Raw genomic sequence first — 22,677 nt, 5'->3', positions numbered from 1 at the left:
TCTGCTAACCCCAGATTCTTGGATCCTGGTGGGTCATGGCCACACTAAAAAGTAAACCTTATATGAAAATCTAGAAACCAGTGCTTCTTAAAATGTGAAGTGGGAGCTGGCCATGGTGATACATGGTGATACATGCCTGCCATCACTGTACTTGGGAGGCTGATAAAGAAGGATCAAAGGTTTGAGGACAGCCATTTACATTCCAAAGCAAGTAAGTTAGCAAGACCCTCACTCAACAACTTAGTAAAAGCCTGTTTCAAAATTAAAAAGGACTGGTGGTATAGCTCCTGGGTTCAATTTCAAGTACAGAAGAAACAAAGAAAGAAAGAAAGAAAGAAAGAAAGAAAGAAAGAAAGAAAGAAAGAAAGAAAGAAGAAAGAAAGGAGAGAGAGAAAGAAAGAAAGAAAGAAAGAAAGAAAGAAAGAAAGGAGGAAAAAAAGAAGGAAAGAGGGAGGGAAGGAAGGAAAGATGGATGGGAAGGAGGGAGAAAGGGCAAGCTTATTTTTTTAAAAAAGTTTTCTATTGGTGCATTGTAGTCATACATCTTAATGGGGTACAAGATGGTAGAGGCAGGATGAACACACATCATGTTCTGTTAGAGTTCAGTTTTTTTGTTTATTTGCTTTTGTTTTCTTTGCAGCTCTGGAAATTGAACCCAGAGGCATTTTACCTCCACACTACACTACCAGCTCTATCTTTTTATTATTGATTGATTGATTGATTGATTGATTGAATGTGTGTTTGTGGTACTGGGAATGGAACCCGGGGCTTTCTACCACTGGGCTACATTCCCAGACGTATTTTAAACTTTATTTGGAAACAGGGTCTCACTAAGTTGCTGAGAACCTCACTCAGTAGCTGAGGCTGGCTTTGAGCCTGTGTGATCCTCCCCTCTCAGCCTCCCAAGCGCTGAGATTATAAGCGTGCACCACCATGCCCGGCTTTTATTCTTTATTTTAAAATATGGTCTCAGTAAGTTACGGAGAGCCTCACTAAGTAGTTAAGGCTGGCTTTGAACCTGCGATCCTCCTGTCTCAAGCCTCCCAAGCACTGTGATTATAAGCGTGCGCCATCACGACCTGCTCATAGCACATTTTTAAAGTCGCTGAATAAATATATTTTTAAAATGTGGCCTTAATTTTTAGAGGTGGCTTTTAAGGGCAACAAGGTAGGAGGGCATTCACAGACCCCCATCCCCCTGCAGGGAAACAACACAATTGAAAAGATATGTAAATTCAAAGGAAACCATGATGGGTAACAGGGTCATTCTAGCAGTGGTCTCCAGGCTGTGTGCCCAAGACCAAGGCCTTGGGATCCTCTGAGAACTCATCAGAAATGCAGGTTCTCAGGCTGCAACATCTTAAGTCAAAAAAGTGGGGAGGGGGCTTTCCTGCAATCAGTGTTTTCACAGGCTCTCTACACGATTCAAACATGGAAAGGGCAAGAATTATTAAACCTGGGCTAAAGTTTTAGGTCCAATCACGGGTCTGTTATTAAACTCTCCACTTCCTGTCACCCGGGGAAAATGGTGTCAGGTCACAGACCTGATCCACTGCATTTAGCAATGAACGCATGAAAAATACTCCCAGGGAACTGTTTTCCTCATTCAAATAACAACACAGTTATTGTTCGGCTTCAATTGCACTTAAATTTTAAACTTGAGCCCATGAAGTAAAATTCTGTTTTCAGTTAACTTTCTAGCCATCTATTTGTATTTACTTAAGAAAACACCATGACTTGCTAGGGAATGTACGTTTTGGTGCGCTTAAAATATTTCACAATGTATAAAACAGTCGCCAGCAGTTACGACTTCTCAGATACCCCGCTGCCTGCTGTACAGACTTTGCCCTAATTCCCCCTTTTCTCATAAAATTGCAAGTGAAACAAGGGTGGGGGGCGCCCTATATTTATTCAACAATTTAAAGCCCATGATTTTTTTTTATACAGAATCTAATTTAATCTTCATAAAACCCTGAGAAGCAGGTTTTTTTTTTTTTTTAATAAACGAGGGCATTGAAATGAAGAGGAAGAAAGCAAGTTGCTTGAATTCCCTCAGCCGCAAAGCAATGGAGTTGGGGTGAGACTGAAGTCTTTGTCTCCAATGCCTGGCTGAGGCTTGAGAGCTGGTTCAGCTCAATTAAGGGTCAGGAACCTGGTGTCTAAACTGCACTACCACATGGGGCCACTGGGGGCGCTCGGCATCACTAGCTTCCGGAACTAGTTCCTTTGAGGGTGCGGGTTATTTTTCAGGTATGCCAAAATGATAAACGACCAATGACAGTCTGCACTGTGGGTTCCTTTGGAAACAGTCACTAATATTCTACACATAATAGGTGCACAGTAAATGACAGGAACTGCCCTTTACCGTCACCTTTAATAGGATGCCATTGTTACTTCACGCTCTAATAACAGCAGCCCGGTTCTCAAGCCTCTATAAAGACACTTTACGGTTTATTATATAGTTAGAGAGAAAGAAGCAACATACTGTTTTTCTGGTTGCACAACTGCAATCTTTCTCTTCTTTTGTGCTGTAAGAAAAGAAAGAAGAAGAAAAGCATGTTATTAGTGGGGCTGATGTATTTTTTTTAAAAAAAAATGGTTTAGTGTAAAATTATGCTCATGTTAAAAGTAGCAATTTAAACACAAAGAAGTTATTTCAGTCGAGCCACAGTTTTGCATTAATTTCTCCTAACATAAAACCGATATGGACTCATCAGACACAAGATCTTAATAGAACTTAGTACATTTAATCTTATCTCTACACTGGGTACTTTGTTTTTAAATGTGATTTTAATAAGACTGGAAAAGGGTACGCATATTGTATCTTGCACAAGTGCACGTTAAATTGTTGTAAGCATGGTGATCCAGAATAATTTTCTTTCCACAGGAATTATGCCAAAGCAAATCATGCCACCCTAGTAGTAGACCCCGGAATTAGCCTCAGAAGTGTGCATTTAAACAAAAGTGTTGAATTACTGCAAGAAGTGGTGGTATGAAAATACATTTAGTCAAATATTGACGTAAATCAGCAAATAATGATTTTTTTTTGGATAGGAACATTTCCAGTTGATATTTCTATCCGTTTATTTTTACATTACTATCGCCTTAACAAAAATAGACCAGAGCTTTTGGCACCTAGTAATCTTGGCTCAGATAATCCTGCAACTTCCAACGTAAACATAAATTAATTCCACCAAAACTTTCTAAAGCCGTCAGAGTCATGTGAAACAGAGTTTACTTCCTTAAAGCAAAACCTATGGATAATAAGTGAATGCAAAAATCAGTAAGAGAATCACTCAAAAAATCCCATCCATCTTGACTTTAGTTGATATTCCATTTCCAGTTGCTTCTATAAAAAAGTAAATCTTTTTTGATTCTCCAAGGTGGAAAAGGAGTTTAGAATAACTTTCCTAACTCAGTGTAGTACTAAAAGTGGGAAGGCCTAGATATATGCTCTCTTGGGATGGGGGCAAATACTGTAGACTTTCGAACAAAATAAAAAATAAAGAGGAAAAACTACTATGTTCGTCTTAACCTTTATGTGGTTTTTCTCCAGAAAAACCAAAAGAACTTGTATCCTCCCACATCCGTGTAAAGAAGGAAAATGATAATGAACACTGGGTCCTATCTAAGGGACAACAAGAACAAAGGAAACTAAGCTCCAGTCCCATGACAGAGCCCAAGGAAGATGTCACCCGTGGATTTGATCCAGTTAAAATGGTGAGTGCACAACAACCATGTTAATCTCAGGGAATCCTTCCCGTTGCCTACTTGTCATGATGCAGATTCTTAATCCGCTCCACTGGCAATAGTCAGTATAAGGATAATGCTCTCCACTCTATTGGTAAATAGTGAGCAGGGGACCCTTCAAATACTGTGGACATCACAGAATGTGAAGCCAGCTGCTTCATGGAAGTCTGTTCACAGCGACATCCTGACATCCTGAAAACGGGCAGAAGTGCACCATGGAAGCGTACTGGGCAGAAATAAAGGTGGCAAGCCAGGTGAGGTGGAGCACACCTGTAATCACAGTACTTGAGAGGCTGAGACAGGAGGGTGGCAGTTTGGCGGTCAGCCTCAGCTACTTAGTGAGGCCCTCTGCAACTTAGAGAGACCTTGTTTCAAAATAAGATTAAGAAATAGGGCTGGGGATGTAGCTCAGAGGTAGAATGTCCCGGAGTTCAATCCCCAGTAACACACACACACACACACACACACACACACACACACACACACACACGCTATATCAATAAATAAGTAAATAAAATTAATTAAAAAAATAAAATAGAGCTGTGGTTATAGATCAGAGGTAGAATTCACCCGGACATATATCAAAAGTACAATCTCTTTAACAGAAAAGTCAATACCCATGATCTTTAAGAACTCATAAATCTCACACAGTATCTTTGATACTCAGAGTAGAATAATAAATGCAAAGATGTATCAGGTTTGATGACTTTTAAGTAGTGCCATTTGATGATAATGACCTGCAATAACACAGTCTAAAGGGACTGCTCACCAGGCATGGTGGCACACGCTTGTAATCCCAGTACTTAGGAAGTTGAGATAGGAGGATCCGGCTTCGCGGACAGTCACAGTTACTCAGTGAGGCCCTTTGCAACTCAGTGAATCTCTGTTTCAAAATAAAGAATAAAATATAGGGCTGGGGATGTAGCTTGGAGGGAGAATTCCCTTGGGTTCCATCCTCAGTACTGCAAAGAAATGAATAAAACCCTGTTGTATGTGTTTCAGTGTGTGTGTGTGTGTGTGTGTGTGTGTGTGTGTGTGTGTGTGTGCGCGTGTTGCTAAGAATGTTAGACAGGTAATACTGGTTTTATTTGCTATTTCTGTGATTCAAAGAACATGAGTTAATACACTTCCTGAAGACCAGCTGAAATCCCCCTGATCAGGTAGGTGCTGAGTAGATTTAATATTTATGGCAGTAAATTATTAAGACTACTCCAGAATCCTTTAGGGGAAACTGCATGGGAAAAAATTAGTTCCTTCTAAGAAATGATAATATAAAAATATCATATTTAACTTAAATTTTTTCCAATCAAAACAATAAATTGTACGCAAAACAATAAATTGTACGCAAATCTGGGAGTGAGGCGGTCAGGTATTTCCCCTCTGCATCTTCCTGTGATCTTCAACCGCCTCTTTCCGACAATTCAGTTTGTCAGCTTGTGGCATGCATCCAGATGTTACTGAACGTGGACACTTGAAGGGTGGCAAACATAATAAAAATATCGGTGCTCCTTGGAACATCGAAAATTGTCCTTTAATTTTTTACAACATTCTCTGCAAACTAGCTGATTTATTTTCCAGGATCACAGATGTTAGCCACCATCTTGCTTACCGGGGCAATACTTACAGGCTGTTTTGTGTGGTGTCGTCAAAGGGTAAGAATTTGCTTCACACCATCCCACTGGGAAGATATCCATGGACTCCACATCGACAATGACCTCCGGAACAGGAGTCTGCAGACCTGCATCAGAAGAAACAAGAACAATAGGTACCAGGAAGAAACAGAAGACAAAGAAACAGAGCATCCCTGGAGTTGATAAACACATTCCCTGAAGCCAGGCCCTCAGCAACATAGTGAGACCCTGTTTTGAAAAAAAAAAAAAAAAAAAAACATAAACAAAAAGTAGAGCTGGGGATATAGCTCAAAGGTAGAATGCTCCTGGGTTCTATACACAGCGCGCGCGCACACACAGACACACACACACACACACACACACACACACACACACACACAGACACACACACAGTAATAGTATGGAATTATGACTAAGAAATCTGCAGCCTTTTTTTTTTTTTTTTGGTGGTGGTGCAGGGGATTGCCTCTGAGCTACATCCCAGTCCTATTTTATTTTTTAATTAACAAACAGGGTCTCACTAAGCTGCAGAACCTCACTGAGTTGGCTGGCTTTGAACCTGTGATCTTCCTGTTTCAGTCTCTCTGGTACTAGAATTACAGGTCTGTACCACCATGCCTGGCTGAGTCCACAATCTTAAGATAAAGAAAGTACTTCAGTTGTAAAGTAGTGAGAATATACAGGGGTTCAAATGAAGTGGGGGTTAGGAAAAGAGATGCTTCCTACTGAAAATAGGGAAGGAGAAAGGACTCAGGGAAGACTGAATGTTGAATAAAGAGCTAGATATTCTGGAAGAATGTAGCTGCAAAATTGATACAAGGGCGGCACTTGGAGTGGGGGCCGCAGGGGCACGTGGACACCACCAACCCCAAGCAAAGATCAGCCTTCAGCTAAAGTCAGAGGAAACAGTTTAAAGCAACTATCAAATTGTGATGCAGCCGATTAAGAGCAATGCACAGAGAAAAAGCAGTTCCTCCCGAGAACTTGCAAACTTCAGCTGGACCAGGGTGGCTGAGTTTGAGCTCCATTTGTGCTCTTGCAGACCCTGGCTGCAGCACACAAAACTCATTTGTATAGGAATGTCTTCTTTCTTTTCTCCTCCTCCTCCTCCTCCTCCTCCTCCTCCTCCTCCTCCTCCTCCTCCTCCTCCTCTTCTTCTTCTTCTTCTTCTTCTTCTTCTTCTTCTTCTTCTTCTGTACTGAGGATGGAACCCAAGGCAATTCTACCTCTGAGCTACACCCCCAGCCCTATTTTTATTCTTTATTTTGAAACCCGGGCCTCACTAAGTAGCTGAGGCTGTCTGTTAACCAGGATCCTCAGGTCTCAGCCTCCCAAATGCTAGGATTACAAACATGCTCCACCACACCACACCCGGCTAAGGAATGTCTTCTTAAGGGAATCTGCTTAACTATCACATCCTGTTTTGTAATTAAGAGTCATGCCTTGGGATAAACCAGCACCACAGCTGGGAAACGCTAGAAAAGACCAGGACTCTGGATTCAACAGTAGCAAAAGTTTCAAGAAGCACTGTCCATGGAAAAGACAAATTTGGAACCCAGCCCACCAGTTACAAGAAGAAAACTATACGAAATCAATAGTTCTTAAGAAAAATACACTTGGAAGAGGCAACTTTTGAACCAACACTCAAAAGAGATCTACTAATAGAGAGTGACTGTCAGGCTACAACCACTTAAGATGTTTTATTTATTTTTTTCCTTCACTGAGAACTGAGATAAGAATGACACAGTAAACCCAGTCAAATGTGTGTGTTATTATTCGATATCTGATAAATTGGGCTCAGTTTCCCCCTCCCCCCCACCTAGGAAAAAAAAAAAAAACCTTCATCAATTTCAGGGAAACTAAATACCAGAAACCAAATACAGAATGGTCCTATGCCAATGTTAGCCCCATGGTTCCTGACTTCTTACTTCTCATCCCATTGGCTACATCCTAATTTAGTGTTGCACCAGTGTATTGGTGGGTGTGGTGTCCTGAGTGTCCTGACAGAAGATGCTCAGATACATCTATTATCATTATTTGTCACTTTGAATTTTTTTTTTTTTTGCAGTACTTGGAATGAAACCCAAGGGCATTCTACCTCTGAGACACATCTCCAGCCCTATTTTTATTCTTTACTTTGAAATAGGGTCTCACTGAATTGAGAAGGGTCTCACTACGTAGCCGAGGCTGTCCGGGAACCTATAATCCGCCTCCCAAATGCGTGCGTGCGTGCGTGCGTGCGTGTGTGTGTTGTTGTTGTTGTTGTTGTTGTTGTTGCAGATTGAACCCAGGAGCATTCTTCCTCCAAGCTACACTTCCAGGCCCAATTTTGTTTTATTTTTTATTTGGAAACAGGGTTTTGCTAAGTTTTTTTGTTTTTTTTTTTTTTTTTTTTTGGTGGTACTGGTACTGGGGGTGGAACTCAGAGGCTTTCTACCCCCAGGCTATACTCCCAGACCTATTTTCTATTTTATTTGGAAACAGGGTCTCACTAAGTTGCTGAGAGCCTCACTAAGTAGCTGAGGCTGGCTTTGAACCTGTGCGATCCTCCGGTCTCAGCCTCCCAAGCGCGGGGATTACAAGCGTGCACCACCACGCCCGGCATGGAAACAGGGTTTTGCTAAGTTGCTGAGGGCCTCACTAAGTTGCTAAAGCTGGCTTCGAACCTATGATCCTCTGTCTTCTGCCTCCCAAGTACGGAGATTACAGGCATGCTCCATCATACCTGGCGAATCCTAGCTTTCTACATACCCAGTTCTATAATTTCAAGGACGCATAAGTTAAAGGATATGGAAGGAGGTTTATAGGATTTATTTTTCAACAAAGTTGAATGGATAAAAGTCATTTCTGCTTAATATTATATGTTTCAAGCAATATTTAACCTGAGACGTAAAGGAATCATCAAATAAACATTTTGTTGAAAACAGACAAAAGAGTAAATAAAATCTTCCAGTGGCTTCGCATGTGGAAGGGACTTTCCCACCCCAAAGTGCCCCTGATTCCCCAGAGGATCCAGTCTAAAGGGTTATTGGGGTGCTCCATCACACAAGGTTGTTTACCCTTCTTTAAACTCACGAAAATAGCATTTGTTTCTTAGCTACTCAATGATTTTGCCAACAAGTTAAACTCATCCACCAGAACATTTATATTTCCAGGTTTATGTTCAGCTACAAATCAGATTTTCAAGGTCATCAAGAGCAGTATTTGAAAAGGAAACAGAAAGTGAACTTTGTAGCTTAAGCTTCCTTCCTAAACAATGACTTCCATCTCCCAGTGTTCTGCTGCCCCAAGCATCACGTCATCGTAATGCTTTAAACACACATTTCTACACAATGTGCCTGTTAACCTGTCGCAGTAGCTGTCTTTACCACTCTTGAAATATTTTGGATCAGACTCCTCATTTAATTAAGGATATTTATGATCTAAGATGGGTTAGCCACCTTTTTCTCAGAAAAGTAAAAGTCCTTCTTTACTCCCACCCCAATCTGGGCTAAAAGAAGTGTAAATTAAACTGGTCATAGCGGCACATGCCTGCAATCCCAAGACTTGGGAGGCTGAGACAGGAGGGCCACAGGTTCAAGGCCAGGCTTGGCAATTTAGTAAGACCCTCAGCAACTTAGCAAGACCCTATTTCAAAAAAAAAAAAAAAATACCAAAGGGTTGGAGATGGATGTAGCTCAGTGGTAGAGTGCTCCTGGGTTCAATTCTCAGTACCAAAAAAAAAAAAGGTATTTATTAAACACAAACGAATAGAATTCTGAGATTTTTGTTATTGATTTATTACCCAGGAAACTTTTCCCAATGCCCCCCCCCCAAATTTTCAAATCCCATTCTGGTGATGAAAAGCAATTCCTGTGCTTCTTACATTAACTTTATGAATCTTGAAATATCTGGCATGACTCAGATTAAGCTTCTAAAGCCAGTCCAGTATTTTTGAAGACTGGAGACCAAAAGCCTAGAAAAGGATTCATGTGAAATGTGTACAATGTCACTTCTTACTTATTCTAGGGCTGCCAAAAGTATATATGCAAAGCTGATGCTTCGCTAAAGACCACTGCAATAATTTCTATCATGTAGTAAAAAAGTTCATTATAAACAACAAAATAAAATAGTCTATCTTCGTGTGAGCAGTATTCTGTCAGTATAGATTCTACTCGCTCCTTCTTATTCAGAACCTTCATCTCAAAATCCATCGGAAAGCAGAAATCTCCATCCGTGGGAAAGTGCCTCAGTAAAGTAGGGAACAGTAAAGTGATAGACTAGTCTGCGGCTACGAAAAATAATGAGAAACCTATTTGCATATTGACATTTAAAGATCCCCAAGGTGTATTATGGGATAAGAAAAAGCAGGGTGCAGAACTCCACGCATGGTCGGTATACTATGACCGCTTTAAAAAGGCAAAATAATTTTTATGGGCAAGATAAACTTTATGCTCATGTGAACATAAAATAAAACCGGAAGGAAATACAGACACTAACGCAATGAATGTCTACTGGGAAAGAAACAAGATGGCCAGGGCTCAGGGAGTCCAAGATTAGGAGGGAGAATCTGACCAAAGAGAATATGTGTTCCGTGCCCTGGCAAATGAGTTATCTATTTCCCAACCACAAGCTCATGCTCCCCAGAATAATAACAACGCAACAACAGACACTCAAGAGAAGAGTCTCATCTATAACTACAGTACTGCCACTGCAGTCGGGTGAATGAACGACCAGCCAGCTACCATCAAAGAAAATCCATGTCAACTGCACTGAATCACCTCACTGCTGAAAGGCGGCTTTCTATGCTCATCAAGTAAACTGTAAGCACGCAAATGCACGAGTCACATCGGAACCCCAACATAAGTCCACAACCTCCTGCTTCCTGAGGACTTTGTCCTCGGGTCAGTAGATCACCAAGTTCTACTTGTCCTTGGTAACCGAAGAAGAGACTCTGCACCACAATCGGTCCAACCAGTGACCCAGTGGACCGCAACAGAGAAGTGACCTAGTGCAGCCTGAACATCGGGATGAAAAGAGGAGAGGATTTGGGGGATGCTGAGGTGTCTTCCTAGGCACACGGTGCGTGCTATCACACTCTGAAGGTACAGAATCCCTCACTTCCAGCAAGTCACAGAAGACAGGGCAAGCGTGGATGAGCTGGAGAGTGGAGAGACGGCAGGGTACCACAGGCAAGAGGGATAGAAGGGGAGAAAGCCAATCACAAGGAAGGTAAATGGCTTTCATTCACACGGGTAATAGAATCAGACCACCTTTCCATCTCAGTTAAAAGTGTGGGGTGGGGAGAAAGCTGGGAGGTGCTTGGGGAACAAGTGATCGTTTTGCAATGTCCTTGCTGGGAATTCCAGGGCACTCCGCATGGGAACAGGTTCAAGTGGGAGATGCAGAGGGACAAAGGGAGGTGCAGGAAGAGTGAGCCGACTACCCAAGGGCATCAACTGGGTGCTGGACCCCTGCCTGCCACCTGCCCTGCACATCCCCTCCGCAGATGCCAAGCTGCAAGTCAGGTTTTAGAGCGTTCCTTTGTCATCCTTGAGGCCAGATCCCTAAGGCATAAAGACACAGGCAAACCTGCAACTGAAAAGACCAATGTCGCAGAGGCAGCGGACAGTGGGAAAGATGAAAACAGAAAAGGAATTAAAGGTGCGTGTGTGAGGTGCGTGTTTGTGCACATGGGCAGAGAGAGACAGAGACAGAGACAGAGAGAGACAAGAGAAACACTCATCCAGGCGTGGTCGCGTGCACATCTGCAATTCCAGTGCTTGGGAGGCTGAGACAGGAGGATTGCAAGTTCAAAGCCAGCCTCAGCAACTTAGTGAGGCTGGCAGCTACTTAGTGAGACCCTGTTTTCAAATAAAAAATCAAATATGGCCGGGGGTATAGCTTGGAGGTAGAAATGCCCCTGGATTCAATCCCAAGTACCAAAGTAGCAGATACTTGGAGAACTCGCTACAGGGCAGACACTTCCCATGTTTGATCCTCACCAAGACTTTAAAAAATGTGCGTGGTTTTCAACTACACTTTACTGGCAAGTCAACTGAGGTGCATCAAAGAGAAGAAGGAAGTGAGCTCAGAGCCCTGTGGTCAGAGACCATCCCATCAGCCAAAAAGTGGAGGCAAACTCAGATGGGCTGGAAAATCCCACTGGACAATTCCAAACTGCAGGTCTTTCATCGTATGAAGGCAAAACAGAGACTGTTTGTTCTTAGATTGTCGCTGCTTGTTGCGTTTTCAAACACCTCGGCTGACATTCCAGAGGGTAGGAGCCCTCCACGTGGCTCCTGATGGCAGAAATCAGATGCCACATGAGGGTAGGAGCCCTCCACGTGGCTCCTGATGGCAGAAATCAGATGCCACATGAGAATGGGCCCTCTCTGAACTGTGTGTGTCAATGGACAATGTGACGACATTCACAGGAAAAGAACAGCTTTGCACACTGAGGTTTCCAGAATGTGCATTTCCATGATTCATTAGGGGAAAATTTTTATTTTCTCTAGATTTCATGTCAGAAGGCAACACATAAATAAAGATCATGAGAGGCAGGTAACAGAATAAGTCAATGGCTTAAATTTTCTGAACTTAAAAGAACTTTGAAATTTCTCCATAGATGTGAGCATCCTGGGTTTTTCTGGTGTGTGTGTGTGTGTGTGTGTGTGTGTGTGTGTGTGTGTGTGTGTGAGAGAGAAAGAGAGAGTCTGTGTGTATTTCATTCTTTGTATATTTGTTTTAACAAATTGGAACAGAACGAGATTGGATACCTAGAGCGTATCACGTATCTCCCAAGCAGGAGGAAAATGATGTGAATAATGATGAGGACAAAAGCAGAACATTAACTAACTGTTTCCTGTAGGTCTGCAACTGTTTTAACTGGTTCCCTTTAATTCCTATAATACAATCATCTTAGGAGGCAAGGATGGTTTAATCCTATTTTCTTAATGATGTTCTTCTCAAGCAGGTACTGAGGCCCTGAATCAACAACAGAGCTCTGGGATCATCTGCGGCTTTGTATCATACCCATGGGGCAGCAGCACCCCCAAAAGATGGTGGACAACTCTGCAGGGATCAGGGATCTGTTCTGAGCACCAGAGTGCAATGTGCTTGCGGGCTTGATCTCACTGAGTCCGTTTTCACAGACGTCCAATGTGGACATCCCGACTCCCACTTCCGCCCAGCCCGGCCTGAGTCCCCTAGAGAAGCCCCCCTCAAGCCCCCTGAACAAAATAGATAAAGTATCTCCACAGTGTAGACCCTAAGGGAACGGTTAGTCCTTCCATTCACAGCCCCAGGAAGCAACTCATTGACAGATGGCTTGAGGAGGTTCAGGTATAGCACCCTGCCTTTGTCTGGCTCCTCAGAATTTTCTCTTCATTTGGTTTCCTGGGAACTGGGCTAGCTTCTTTAACTCAAACCAAGCCCCTGCTATGAGTAGTAAGATGATCGCCATATTAGAAACAAAGAAAGCAGGGCCGAAGAAGGTTAAGCAACTTGCGGACAGCCACAGGGCAATCAGGCGTCCGGCCTGCATATGCCCTGGTTCTACCCAGCTCCAAATCTCCATGCACGTGGCTCTGCTCTGCTGAGATTGCTTATTTGCAGAGTCTCCAGATGAGGGGGCTGGCACATCCCGGAACACCAGGAGTTCCCAGGGCAAGCATATCATCCCTAGGTCAATACCCCCTGAGCTCTGGAAAGCCGCCCTTTTAAATAGCGTGCACGGTCCCTGTCTACATGCGTTCTATAACTTCTGATCAGCATCAGAATTCTAGCTATGAGGAGCAGAGGATGGAGTTCAGTGGGGAAGTGCTTGCCTAACATGCACAGGCCCTGGGTTCCATCTCCACACCAAAAATCAATCAATCAATAAAATTCTAGCTGCAAGCTATCCATTTTCCTACCAGAAATACCCACCTGTATCATAACATACAACTGTCTAAACTCAAATATATGCTTCCTTCTAAATCTGTTCTTCCCCTGAGTCCTACGTCCTTCTAATGTGGCCTTACCACCTTCCAATCAGCTAGAATTAAAATCTCATTGGCTAGCTGGGCGCGGTGGCGCACGCTTGTAATCCCAGCATTCGGGAGGCTGAGACAGGAGGATCAAGGTTCGCGGACAGCCTCGGCTACTTAGCGAGGCCCTTTGCAACTCAGTGAGATGCTATTTCAAAATAAAGAATAAAGAAATAGGACTGGGAGTGTACCTCGAAGGTAGAATGCCCCTGGGTTCCATCCCCAGTACCACACACACAAAAAAAACTCATTGGTAAATTTGACCCACACATAGACACCTTCTATAACTACCCATCCCTAAAGCCCTGGCTCAAATGCTATCTTTCTACTGTCTTCATGGTTTCATCCTCTGAAAATAGAGGTCCTCTTCTCTCTCTCTCTCTCTCTCTCTCTCTCTCTCTCTCTCTCTCTCTCTCTCTCTCTCTTCTCTCTCTCTCTCTCCCCTAATTACTTTGATATTTCCTAAATGTCTATTATACACAATTCCATGTATGCCAGTTTAGTACCAACACTTGAAGGAACGTGGTCTGCTTTGTTCTACAGACCTCACAACATCCAAAACAGAACTTCCCTGGAGAAGGGGCTCAGAAATGACAGGCGGGCACATCGGCTCCTTGCCACCTGTCATGGAGAGCTCACCGAAACCCTCGGCACACACTGACCTTCTTAGACTTCCTCTCCAATATGCACCTAAAATACTCTTTTAATAATCTCATCTATTGTATTCACTGCCCCCCTTTCAACAACAGACCCTTTATAGATACTTACAGAATGATTTGACTTCAAGAAGAGTCAAATATTAACTAGAAACGATCATTTTAATTACCTGAAAGCCGTCAATCAGCCCCGTGTTGAAAAAGACTTAAAACCAATTTAATGCATAAAAATGATGAATAAAATTGTGAGAAAGGACCTTATAAATTTAGACTGTCAAATAAATGGTCTATCATCAGAACCATCACCATGATATAAAATAATTTAATAGCCACAAAGTGGTCATAATGAATCCCCATAATTTTATCCCCAGGACTGAGAAAGGGAACATTTTTATAACTATATAATATTTCATAAATATATATGTGTTGCGAACATATATATGTAAAACAATAAGAAATCAATGTGATAAAGTTATCACTTGGAAAGATAAATGTCCAGTAAGGAACAAAAGTCAAACTCAAGCAAGACCAAGGAGATACACTAGAATTTTACTTATTTGTAAATTAAGTGTGAAACAGATGTATGATCTGGACCAGCAGTTCCAGGTGATAGTCAACAGATGATATCCAATAGAAAATATTCAATAAACACCTTTGTGAAAACATGTATAAGACCTAGAAAAATGGATCGTTATTTTCTGATTCACTAACGACTTTTGAATCTTATGTAATCAAAACAGAACTGGCACGAGCTGACTTTCATTTTTATATAAAACCTCAAAGTACATCTAAAGGAGATTAGAAAAACAAGACAGCACTGTCAAAATGCTAAATATGCAAGAAGGGTATATGGTCTAGTGAATCGAGCAACTTAGAGAATGTCAAGAGAAATGAAAACCAACCCCAGGCAGATCTTAATGGCTTAGCCAGTTTCCCCATCTATAAAAACCAGGACACTGTTACTGCTGTTTGTGTTAGGTAATTAACAGCCATAAAGCACACTGAAAGTAGAAAGTGATAAATAAATAATCACTGCCACACAATTTTAACCACAATGTGCTAAATAATAAGGACGAAACATGGGCTTCTAGTTTTACCATTTTTCTTTCAAATTAATAACACAAACGAGACTGATCTTAGTAACATGGCCCAGCACAGTGCTAGACAGCAAAATAGAAGCACAGAAGGGATCTGGGGTCTCCAACAGCAGTTGACCCAACTCTCCCCGCAGCATGCGAGCACAGCCAGGGTCTAGTCCTGCGGCTGTCGATAATCACCATTGTGCTCAGAGCTGTATTTTGCTGGATTCCACATAGAAGCTACTTGAAAATCTACTTGGCAATACACTTTTTGAGAATTTCCAATAGATTTTGAAACCCTAAGACACAGCAAAGTTTCATACTGTTTTTCTGGGAATTAATAACACAGCGACATCTCTCCACTTTCTCCCCACTTCCTATTTTATTATGCTATTTTATAAGATTATAATTGATTTTATTAATAAATTTTATGTATAAACTTATTTAATTAGATTGTATTTTAGTACAACATGATTCCATTTTATGTAATTATATATACTATGTTATAATTATTATGCTATATTATAGAAAAAAATAGCCGGGCGTGGTGGCGCACACTTGTAATCCCAGTACTTGGGAGGCTGAGACAGGAGAATTGTGGTTCGAGGAGAGTCTCGGCTACTTAGTTGAGGCCCTCTGCAACTTAGTGAGACCCTATTTCAAAATAAGTAATTAAAAAATAGGGCTGGGGGTGTAGCTCAGAGGTAGAATGCCCTTGGACTCCATCCCCAGTACCATTAAAAACAATATTATATTATACTATTATACTGTATTATACTATACCAGTAAAGTATTGCATTATCCCATATTATACCATTATACTATATTAACATGCAGTATATTATTCTATATTAAACCATATTACATACTATTTACTTGATCATGTTATACTATTTTGTATTATACTCTGATATACTATATTATTATATCATATTATACTATATTATTTTTTTTGTGTGGTACTGGGGGTGGAACCCAGAGGCTTTCTACCTCCGAGCTATATTCCCAGACCTATTTTCTATTTTATTTGGAAACAGGGACCCACCAAGTTGCTGAGAGCCTCACTGAGTAGCTGAGGCTGGCTTCGAATCCGTGCGATCCTCCTGTCTCCGCCTCCCAAGCGTGGGAATTACAAGTGTGCACCGCAATGGCTGGCTACACTATATTATATTATACTATATTACGCTATCTACAACTACTATACTATATTATGCTATATTGTATTATCTACAACTGTTGTTATATTATATTGTTATATTATTCTATATCATACTATTCTTTCATACTATTTATCCTTCTGCTTATTTTCCAGTCTATTGGACTACAATAGTTGAGATTGTAGACCCATTCAAGACTTCCCTGTGCGTTTTTAGACTTTTTTACTGAAGAAAAAAGGGTGAGCGATATTAGCACTGATTCTAAACCTTCCTTCCAAACTTCATATTTCAATGGTGGTATGAATCTATCATAAGATTAAAGTTATGCAGAGATCAGGAGAGCTCGTAAGATTTTACTAATCTATTATTATTTTACATAAATATTTGAAATAACTACTGAGCTCTGTGAAATCTTTTTTAAAAATAAAAATTATGTAAGTCATGGAAAGATAGGAAAGTTTTAGGATTAAACCTACTTTAAGTATTTCTCATTGAAAAATAACATCTAAAAATATAGTCTTCTGTCTAAATACAAAGTCTGTCAAGGTTTTATTCAGAAAAATACATTGTGAATTTTCTGAATATTTGTAAATAAACTATAGCTATAAAGAACAACTTTAATATCATTGAGGACATAAAGCCTAAATCTTGTTTGAGTATCAATTTGGGGAGAAAAATCATCCCCCAGTTAGTATTTCAAGGAAAAAATTTAAACATCTCCAGGAGAAGCCAAAGTAAAGGGCATTATTCACATTAAAATGCAAATATGTAATTTTATTCTCCTAACAACCGAGACCTCAAATACCACTTTTAGTGACTCATATTAATTTAATTGTGACATTAGCTTTTATAATCATAGATGTAAAAGGACCACTGTGTTCCAAACATAATTATCTCACCAGCATCTCGTTTCATGAAATAATTAGTGGAGACGAGTGCCTCTGAATGCATTTGTGTTCGATTCGTTTTGCTTATTTAAGAACACTGAATAATTTAAGATCTGTTTAAATACCAGGGAAGGGAGAGGCGCACATCGAGCGGGCTGAGCTCCCCTGCACCGCCAGCTAGCACTCTCATCGCGCAGGGGACCCTCATCCCAGGGGACCCTCATCGCAGGAGACCCTCATCGTTCATACCTTCCAAATGGAGCCACATCAGACGCCCCTTCACGCTGACCACGGAGGCCACGCAGAGCTCCCCCGGATTCCTGGGGTTCACGGCTTCAAGTTTCATGTTCTTTGTGAACCCCCGACTGAACGATGCCTGAAAGAGACACAGAGCCGACACTGAGCCCACAGCAACCAGACGGGAGAATGGACCGTAACAGGGATGCCCAGGTGGAGAGACAGAAGCATGCACACGGCGCACGCTCATGTATCCTGTTTGTGAGATGCACTGGCTGCTTTGCACGTGTGTTTTCCCCACGACGATGGCCAGAACCATCAGCTCTTCCCTTGTGTCACCCAGGAAATTGAACGATTCTTGGCATACAGTAGGTATCTAATAATACTTGCTAAGGGCTGAAGGTACAAATACATTCTCCATTTTAGTTCCATATATACGCTTAATTCTGTGGGATTACTGACGCGCACACATCACTTCTCTCCTATGCTCCTTGATAATCATACCTAGGCATGTTCGAGGGTGTTAAAGTAGGCAGATGGCGGATCCATCTGGCCTCGTTTTCTTTTAAAGGACATTTGGAAAACGCCCTTTAGCATTTTTTTAAGTTATAGTGTAGGTCTGCTGGTGATAAATTCCTTTTTAAATTTTAAATCTGAAATTATTTTTCTCTTTAATTTGTATTTACTTTTTTTTTTTTGGTACTGAAGATGGAACCCTTCTACCTCCGGGTTACACGCCCAGACCTATTTTATATATTTTTTTAGAAACAGGGTCTCTTTAAGCCAGTGAGGCTGGCTTCGAACCTGCGCGATCCTCCAGTCTCTGTCTCCCAAGCACCACCATGCCTGGCTAATTTGTATTTACTTTTAAAAATAATTTTTAATAGTAAAATGCACTCTTTGAAGTGTATGTGGTATGAAGGGAGAAATAACAGTCATATAACCAGAGTCACTGTCATACTTACAATACAGAACTGTTACTTTCCAGCTGGGCACGGTGATATATGCTTGTAGCCCGGAGTGCTTGGGAGGCTGAACCAGGAGGATCAGAGGTTCGAGGCAGCCTCAGCAACTTAGCAAGGACCTCAGCGACTTAGTAAGACCCTTTTTCAAAGTAAAAAGTAAGCCAGGCATGGTGGCACACACCTGTAATCCTCACACTCTGGGAGGCTGAGGCGGGAGGATCACAGGATTACAGCCAACCTCAACAACTTAGATAAAACCCTGTTTCACCGGATTTTACAAATTAGTGAAACTCTGCTTCAAAATAAACAATAAAAAATAAGGCTAGGGTGTAGCTCAGCAGCTGAATGCTCCTGGGTTCAGTCCCCAGTACAACAGATAAAAAAAATAAAATAGATACTCTCCCCCAAATGCCCTCATACTGGCCTTTTGATAACCAGTTCCCCCTCCTTGATACTTAATTTCTAGCACCTACCAATCTGCTTTTCTTCCTATGGTTTTTGTCTATTTATTCTATAGATCCCTATAAACGGATCACACCATGGGAGCCTTGTGAATCTCACTTCCTTTATTTAGCAAAATGCATTTGAGATTCACCCTTTGCTACTGCATAAATCAAGAGTTTGCTCTGTTTTATTGCTGAGTAGTTTATACAGATGTATAACAGTTTGCCATTTACTAGTTAAAGGACATTTAAGCAATTTTCAATATTTGGCCATTGTGACTAAAGAGGCTATAAACATGCAGGTATGAGTGAATTTTCATTCATAGTGAAGATATTTTCCTTTACATCGATGGTTCTTAAACTTTAGGGTGTATCATCATTGCCATGAGAGTCCTTTAGACAGACTGCTGGGCCTTACCCTAACGTCTTTGCTTCAGTCTATTACAGGTAGAGCTTAAAAAAAAAAAATCTGCATTTCCAACAAGCACTTAGGTGATACTGAAGCTGCTGGTATAGGTACCACACGTCGAGAACCTCTGCTTCCCATCACTGAACTTAGATATGACAGGGGCTTTGAAACACTGGTCTGTCAATTCTAACATCTGGGTCAGGCTGGATTAGGTCTCCGTTGTTAATCTGTCCTATCGGGCATGATTCAGATGTTCCAGTTTCTTCCCGCCTTTAACAACTTTGGATGAAAGAAAGTACATTATAAATGTTGCAGTGTGGAGACACTGGATTGCGTTATATTCCCACCGAGAGCATCAATTACATGTTTTAGCATGTAAGCAACTTGGTTGGACTCAATGTACAGCTTGGGTGTGTTGAGAAGCAGCTCAGATGTCAGTCCTGTTCTTTTACCTTTATTTACTCAGCCTGGTACATACAAGCTTCAAAGATTAGCTGGGGATACAGGTAGCAGGGTACACGAGATCCATAGTTCCCTCTGGGTCTCCCCTATCTGAAACTACCTTCCTTTCCCCAGTACCTAAGCTTCCTCAAATTCTATAATCTAGTTAATCAGGGGAGAAAGGCAGAAAGCTTCACATCATTCTTTTATTTATCCTGTGTGGTATCAACTCTGGCTGTTCTCAAGCTCAAAGTCTGGAAAAATGGGACAAACACCTCATACTGCCTCTTATTACCAAAAACTTGCTCCCCGGCTCCCTGCCCCCGGAATGTGCCTGCTCCTGTTCACTCGCCTCTAGCCTCATACGGCTGTTTTTGGTACTGTGTCCAGCGTTAAGTTGCTACCTATCGAAGGTCAACTCAGTAGACGCTTACTCAGTCAATATAGGAAGCAAAATTCCCTTGTATTATTATTTAAAAATACATATGAAATTTTCTCATCACCCACCACTATCAATTATAATGAGACATGCTAGAATATTATCTAAACATTTTGCCGGGCGTGGTGGCGCACGCTTGTAATCCCCGCGCTTGGGAGGCTGAGACAGGAGGATCGTGCAGGTTCGAAGCCAGCCTCAGCTACTTAGTGAGGCTCTCAGCAACTTAGCGAGACCCTGTTTCCAAATAAAATATAAAAAAAAAAGGTCTGGGAGTATAGCCCGGAGGTAGAAAGCCTCTGGGTTCCACCCCTAGTACCACCAAAAAAAAAAAAAAAGTATTATCTAAACATTTTGAAATATATAAACTAATATAAATGGGTTCCTATAAGCAAGAGACACATCTTTCTGTGACTCATAGAAAGAAATCAGCGCAATTCATATTTACCTGTCCTTTATTATTGAAATTGAAATGCAATTATATCTTTATATAATCAGGACAAAAGTATCCACTGGATGTTAAAAAAAAAATCAATTTGCTTCTTTCCTTTCTGTTGCTGTGGAAATAGGAATCACAGTTACGCTAACTGAGCTGTTTTTTTTTTTCCCTGCAAGTCACCCCATCTCATCCACACATATTAAGTATTGAGTTTCTTTCTGATAACACAACTCAATAGGTTGCTTGAAAAACCTCTAAGTGACTTAAAATGCACTTTATCCTACTTAATAATGGAAAGCTACAACCATGTAACCTATTTTCATTTCAACTCCCTGCTTGAGGGTAATTTAAAGAATCAATAGCAAAACTGTTACCTGTGAGTTTATTTTACTAAGCATTTGGCTGTGCCAATCTATTTCATAACTGCCTCTGATTGTTAAACACCCCAGGGAAATGTCTTCCATTCCAAACCAGCTCTCTTCTTGTACACATGAGATGCGTGATTAAAAAATGAATTCATAATGAGCGTTCCATTAAAGAGCACTCGTGGCAAGGTAACAAATTCAGCAAAGTACCAGTAATGCCCTGCATATGCCAACAGGCAGATGACAATTCTGCCGATGAAACAGAGCCAGAAACAAAGACATTCCTAATGAATACACCAGCAAATTCATTAAGACTGATTGAATCTTGGTAGCAAAAATCCCAAAAGCTCAGAAGCTAACTGGGAATGCAGCTACTTGTTCCACAATTAAAAGTCAGTTGGGCAGCCCCTGACCAGATGAGAGGACAGGAGAGATAAAAAAGAAGCCTTAGTGGAACAGTGCTGTCCTGCAAGAAAAACTCCCTAGACACGGATATCGAGGGTGCTGTGAAATTTTGTTCCCGAGGCTAGAGTCAGGAAAGGGATATTTGTAAAGGAGAAAACACAATCGCAAACAGGTTTTAGAAGGTTATAGGGTATTTCCCAAGTCCTAAATGAAAGGGAGTCAGGCCATGAGACTCTGAGACAGTGACATCAATAGAATAAAAAGTCACATAGGGACCCAGGAGATGTGACAGGCTGAGGGCTCATCCTCATGGTGTAAGGAAGGATTCACGCAGTCCCCATAAAGCCCCAGAACACCTACCACACTGTTCTTTGTGCTACAGAGAAGCTGCTTCTCTGCACAGACGAGGGCCTTCAGGGCAAAGGCCATTTAGTCACCTAAGGAGCCCTGAAGTCCAACTGTCACAGATTGCTTCTGTATGTATTGGTTTGAGTTGACATGGTCATCAACCCACTTAATTTTTCAAAATCTGAATTTGACTTATGCTCCAATTTGAGCTGCTATGAAGGTAACATGTTCCCTATTCTATTTTTGTCTTCTTACTTTTCTAGTACAAATCTCTGGGAGGCAGCAATGATTCCACAGCCTGTGTCCAGAAATAAGTCTGATTTGGGGGTGCCTGGAACTGTTGCGTCTACAGGTTCCAAGCAAGACGTGTGTACCTTTTTATTTTTTTTCTCTTAGCATAAGGGATTAACTTTCATGACTGAATGTGTATTAGACATACTAGGCCATACAATTACATTTCATTTTTAAACAGAGACAATATTTCCTATGCCTTGTCATATTGCCTAAGGTTGATGGAGCATAAATGAATCATTTTATAGAGTACTTTATCAAACCACCTTCTATAACTGCGCAAGTGCACACGGTCATTACTATTTTATGTCACAGAAATCCGATTAGGCCAATAAGCTCTCTTTGAAAAAGGTCGTATCTTAAATAAAGCCAAGCACAAAACTGCTTAACTGGGCACTTACTAGTAAGCAAAGTACTTAATAATTGAAGAAAAGCTAGCATTTTATTTACATTTTTCAAAATATACTGTGATTGGCTGGGCGTGGTGGCACACGCTTGTAATCCCCGTGCTTGGGAGGCGGAGACAGGAGGATCGCGCTGGTTCGGAGCCAGCCTCGCTGGCTTAAGAGACCCTGTTTCTAAATTAAAAAAATATATAAAATAGGTCTGGGAGTGTAGCCCGGAGGTAGAAGGGCTTCCAGGAACCCCCGTACTATCAAAAAAAAAAAAAATACTGTGATTGGTGCATTGGAATGTCACATCATGATGAAGTTTGGAATAATACAGACA

General features: G+C 41.3%; 1 protein-coding gene across 1 annotated transcript in view; it reads right to left on the bottom strand.

The window, feature by feature from the left end:
- The window catches only part of SFMBT2 (Scm like with four mbt domains 2), a gene marked incomplete at both ends in the record, with an annotated part of 206,960 nt that overhangs the window by 45,708 nt on the left and 138,575 nt on the right, over positions 1 to 22,677 (bottom strand). Inside the window, 3 exons of the mRNA XM_080717257.1 lie at positions 2,486 to 2,528; positions 5,375 to 5,488; positions 17,419 to 17,545. Coding sequence (XP_080573383.1) covers positions 2,486 to 2,528; positions 5,375 to 5,488; positions 17,419 to 17,545 — 284 coding nt within the window. The remainder of the gene's footprint in view (positions 1 to 2,485; positions 2,529 to 5,374; positions 5,489 to 17,418; positions 17,546 to 22,677) is intronic.

Source organism: Muscardinus avellanarius, assembly GCF_963383645.1.
Source record: "Muscardinus avellanarius genome assembly, chromosome: 20".
Classification (NCBI taxonomy): domain Eukaryota; kingdom Metazoa; phylum Chordata; class Mammalia; order Rodentia; family Gliridae; genus Muscardinus; species Muscardinus avellanarius.
This window is presented reverse-complemented; position numbering and strand designations above follow the sequence as displayed.